Below are 4,930 nucleotides of genomic sequence, written 5' to 3' on the forward strand. Positions count from 1 at the left end.
ATATATTTCTTTGTCATTCTTATTGCTTTTATTTACCTTTCAAGTCGACTAATTTGTAAAGCAAAATGGACGATGCGTCCGTCTGTTTCTTCACTCCGCTGGCTACGTTGCTTTCCGTATTTCCCATCTTCTTATTTTTTTATTGTTAGAAGGACACACGATCTTTGATACCAACACGATGACGAATGATTCAAGTGATCGATGCGATTTTAATGTTCATACCATTCTCTCATCTCTCTGCTATTGCGTTGCCATGGAATTACATTCTTGATATCGATCACGCAATGACAATTCTGTGAGGCGTACCGATACACATTTTTGAAAATTGACTTTATCTCGCTGGAAACCAGAAATTGGAAACCGGAAATCTCTTTTAATCTCTTTTGACCAAAAATTCTGCCAAGCAAAACCGGATTTTATTAATCGATTCGTTAAAGAACTTGAACGTTACTTTATCGAATTTTCTTTAAAGGATATTCTCTCATTTTTTGATATGTGATTACCTTTAAAATCTAATTTATAATAAGCGTACCACAATCGCGAATAAAATTCTCATTTCCTGGAAAAAATCTATAAAGGAAAAAAATAAGAATGTGACATCAAGTGGATATCTTATTCCTTTTATTGTTTCTTATTAATTTTAATATTAATTGCATCTTTATTAAATCTTTATTAAAATATTTTACGTATATAAATATAGAAATAAGATTAAAAGATATTAAAAATTACACAAAGAAAAAAAGTAAAATGATATATAATAAATAAAAATACCTCGTAGGCCCCGGAGGGATTCGAACCCTCGATCTCCTGTTTACTAGACAGGCGCTTTAACCAACTAAGCCACGGCGCCAAGTTGTTCCTAAACTTCTCAAAGAATATATTTCAGTATATCTAGATAATGATGTTTAATAATATTAATATAAAGTAAATTATTGATAATTTATTAAATATTAATATTTCTTAAATTATATTATAACACTAGAAAGGATCTTTATATATAGATATAACACATAAACATAAATTACAATTTTTATTATCATAAAATGAATCGGTATAATTCGTATAACTTATTTATGAATTTAAGTAAAAATTTCAATATTTAATATTAAATATTTCTTAAAAAAATGACTTTTTCCAATATATATATAATTTATTGAAAAATTTTCTCAACGTGGCTCGTTGGTCTAGGGGTATGATTCTCGCTTAGGGTGCGAGAGGTCCCGGGTTCAAATCCCGGACGAGCCCTCTCGTGTTTTTTCTTTTTTTTTTAAATTTTCCTTTCAACTCTTTGCACAAATTGTAATTAAGTTTCTCAGATCAAGCTGTATATACTTCTAAAGTTGTTTTTCGTTCGTTTCGTTCATAAAAAATTTGCATAAAAAAAAGTGATATTATTCCCCGTTCAAAGATATGCAATTGGCAAAGATAAACACGTGTGATTAACAATTTAAAAAAAAAAAAAACGCTTGTTTTCGAGCTTTTTAATTTCAGTTTGAAAGAAGAAGAAGAAGAAGAATCTTGTGTTCGCTGTGTATATTCGTGGCGAGTCGGAATCGTAACTATTGTGACAGTTGTGCACTCACTCGCGAGTTTAATCAGAGACCTTTGCATATTCGAGGAATGACGAATCTCAAGGGAAGAAGTCGTAAGGAGATCCGGTAAGTAGCCAAGAGGAAACCGAATCGCGATACCACCGTGGGACGCGACCAGGCTAGCATTTAGCTCGCGTTTACCTAGCGTATTCGCAGGTCAGTTAGGCTCCTGCTTTCGAGCCGCCAGCACCGATCGATTCTCCTCTAATCGTTTACAATCGTTATTACGACACCGCTAATCATCTTCGAAATTTATCTCGCAGCGAATATTTTCCGCGAACGTTCAAACGAGAGTTCAAAACCTCGTATCGTTTGAAATTACCTCACTTTCTTTTCAATCGTCCGAGCTGTCAAAATTTTTATCCCTCTTTTATGTCTCTTTTTCAATCCTCCAATCTTTCAAACCATTGTCACTGTCATCCAAGAACATTTGAAGATATTTTAGAACGCGTATCTACGCCCGTCTACTGCAGGCGTGTACTGGTACCGAGTACTGCGAACCAAGTGCTAACTGACGTTTGTCAAAAGAGTCAAGTGTCTTCTCGGATCTGACAATCTCGAACAAACCAACAAGTAAGTGACACTTTGATATTTTAATATTTAATATCATTCATTTAATTAATCAATTGCATAACTATATGGATATCAAGTAATAAAATTGATATTGTTTCTAGAATATCGATCGTATTATTTCGTATTATTCGAATTCGTACGAATAAAAGTGCAACGATTTAACGCACGAATATAAAAAATAAAAAAAAATCTCTGCACATTGTATATAAACATCTTTTTTGCATAATGGACCAAAAATGATTCGAGGCACGTTTTTTTTTTTTTTTATAACACTGCCACGAATACTAAATTTACGCGATTGTTATTCACGTTTACCTATTATCTCATTCACGTTTCATGTGTGCATATATGCCTCGATTCGCGCGCACAATTTTAAAAGAAGCGATTTCTCACCGTGTTTTCTCACCGTGGAAAATTATAAATATGTTGACTCGTAGAATAGACAGATTCCTTCGTGTTCACGTACGATATTGCCGTGCGCATAGGCAATTTCGAATCCCATCATCGATACCTATTCGATTTCACGACCCTTATCCCGAATCCATAACGCAAAGAGATCGGAATTTGGGGCAATGGGCACATACGCGTTAATATATGACGTTCGCGTTATTTTTAGCGCGAACAATTTGAAAGATATACGTATATAAGCATTGGCGCGACTTACGATAAACAGATTGAATAAAGAGGAAAAAGAAAATGAAGGGGAAAAAGAGAGAAGAAAAAATAATCGAGGGAGAGGATGATTCGCTTGCGGTTGAGAATCGATAGGAGTGGGGGAACAGGGTGGTGGAGGAGAGAGAGAGAGAGAGACAAAAAAAGAGAAAGAGAGAGAGAGAGAGAATGAGTTTGGAAAAAGTGACACTGGCGTTTAATTTTAGGAAACTTTAAACTGAACCACGATCGATATATATATATATAATTTTAGAAATAACAGAATACGGGCGAAGTTGAAAATTTCGATGGAAACGAGACGATGAGGAGGTGTTGAGAAGAGATTAGAGAGGATTCAATGATATTTCTCGAGGAATTCTTTCTTCGAGCAACGATCAAATGAAAATCGATCGGTGAAATGCGTATGGAAATAAATAATCCAATATAGCTGGAAAAAAAAAATATGGAGATGGAGGGATTCGTTCGTTGGTTTTTTATCGATAAAACAAATGGCTCTGCACCCTGAAGAAATCGGCTTAAAAATATACGATGCCTACTAACCTCTTTCTTCAACCTCTTTTCGCCAATCGAGTCATTTTTAAAATAGCCTCCAATCGCATACGAGTCACTATAATTATATTCCGTTTATTTTCTTAATCTTTTTGATCTTCCTGCAAGATCATCGGGATCCATTTTCGTTATAAAAAGAAAAAAATTTAACGCTTGTTAACAAGGTTAACGACTATATATCGTTCCCAAAGTGTTTTTCGTTTATTTTATCGCTCCGTTTGAAAACCTGATCGATATTTTAATCGTGACATGTTTAGAGAATCGTCAAGCCTTTTGCAAGCCTTTCAATCTTCCGCGTTACGTGATACTCGAATAATTCGAATAATTCTTTTCTTTTCTTTTTTTTTTTCTTTTTTTTTTTTCTACAGTGACGCACGCATTCCCTATATTCCCTCACAAGTTCAAAATTCATCGACAAAAAAAATGATAATCGGGGATTACATTGAGCGTCAATATCAATGATTCATTCGATCAATTTTGAAATTAGATAATTCGAACAGATTGAGTGTTTGTTTACCAAATCGATTATCGTTATACTCGTGCAATATTTGATGATATTCAACAGTCATATCACGATAAAGATTTCTCTTCTCGCTTCGTCACAGATTATTCTGGATGGATTATGGATTATTCGTCCATTCGCTTTCGTCATTTCGGTCGATAAAAGGTTGCTGCATACTTTTCCATTGACAGCATTCATTGAGTAAGAAAATCATTGACACGAGGCGGTACGGTAGCTTTGACAGGTAAACACGTCACGCGCGTTCTCATAGCTGCATATGTATATATCTCGCGTGATGGTTTCGAATTATCGTTGTACGAATCCACGTTACGAAAAGAATAGGGAGCAGAATCAACTTACGACATCTCGCAATAGCGAAGAGAAATAATAGCCGAACGTGATACACGGGCGGAATTGCTCTTAATTTTCGAGCAGAATTCGCGTATTTCTCGGTCAAGATAGTTATCATTCTCAGTCCACTTCTAATGAAACCGAAAACGGGTCAAGATCGGCGATGGCCGACTCACGCTTGCACACCGCTTGAAATACAAATCAAAACGGTTGAATACAACTCTCCGCGGAGGTTGAAATTTCGAATGCGAAATGTGTTTCGTTTTGCAGTTCTAAGATTTCGGAACGTTTATGCCAGCCGTGATATATTTACGTACGTGGAAGGAAATAGTCGCTATACTTTAGGAAATGTGATGATTCACCGAGATTTAATAAACCTGCGACGTGACATGTTCCAGTCTAGTAAATTCCATTAATATTATAATGCGTTGGATAACAAGCGTTTCATAAATGATTTCATTTCGAAACGTATTTACATTATATTTCCCGAACAAAACGTTCCATGCGTTTTACGATCTTGTCTCGATCGATCAAATAGTCGATCGTTGCAATTCGAAAATTCGATCTTTCATCATTACCATTGATTTCACGGTCAACGAGTGCTCTATTTCCATTCCTTCTTTTCAACACTGATGAATCTCTATTTTAACGAGGAAGAAATCGTTTGAAATCGTTCCAAAAAAAAAAAAAA

At 35.1% G+C, this 4,930-nt stretch overlaps 2 protein-coding genes and 2 non-coding genes across 6 annotated transcripts in view; 2 read left to right on the forward strand and 2 right to left on the reverse strand.

The window, feature by feature from the left end:
* LOC102679162 (transient receptor potential cation channel subfamily V member 5) overlaps window positions 1–363 on the reverse strand; it is a 4,819-nt gene extending 4,456 nt beyond the window's left edge. Inside the window, exon 1 of one of the 2 annotated variants that reach the window (XR_004150759.1) lies at window positions 37–363. Coding sequence is in view for 1 of the 2 variants with exons in the window: in XM_006617385.2 (XP_006617448.1) it covers window positions 37–127 (91 nt within the window). In the remaining variant the exon portion in view is untranslated. The remainder of the gene's footprint in view (window positions 1–36) is intronic. The other variant, XM_006617385.2, reaches the window with a different exon arrangement.
* Window positions 364–776: 413 nt separating this feature from the next.
* Trnat-agu lies at window positions 777–850 on the reverse strand. The gene has a single exon. It is a non-coding gene; the product is annotated as a tRNA-Thr (tRNA).
* Window positions 851–1,173: 323 nt separating this feature from the next.
* Window positions 1,174–1,245, forward strand: Trnap-agg. The gene has a single exon. It is a non-coding gene; the product is annotated as a tRNA-Pro (tRNA).
* A 279-nt stretch (window positions 1,246–1,524) lies between these two features.
* Window positions 1,525–4,930, forward strand: part of LOC102680053 (uncharacterized peptidase C1-like protein F26E4.3) — a 6,514-nt gene continuing 3,108 nt past the window's right edge. The window contains exon 1 of one of the 2 annotated variants that reach the window (XM_031511327.1): window positions 1,525–1,658. The gene's annotated coding sequence lies outside the window, so the exon portion shown is untranslated. The other variant, XM_006617393.2, reaches the window with a different exon arrangement.

Source organism: Apis dorsata, unplaced genomic scaffold (genome assembly GCF_000469605.1).
Source record: "Apis dorsata unplaced genomic scaffold, Apis dorsata 1.3 scaffold_307, whole genome shotgun sequence".
In the NCBI taxonomy this organism is placed as follows: Eukaryota; Metazoa; Arthropoda; class Insecta; order Hymenoptera; family Apidae; genus Apis; species Apis dorsata.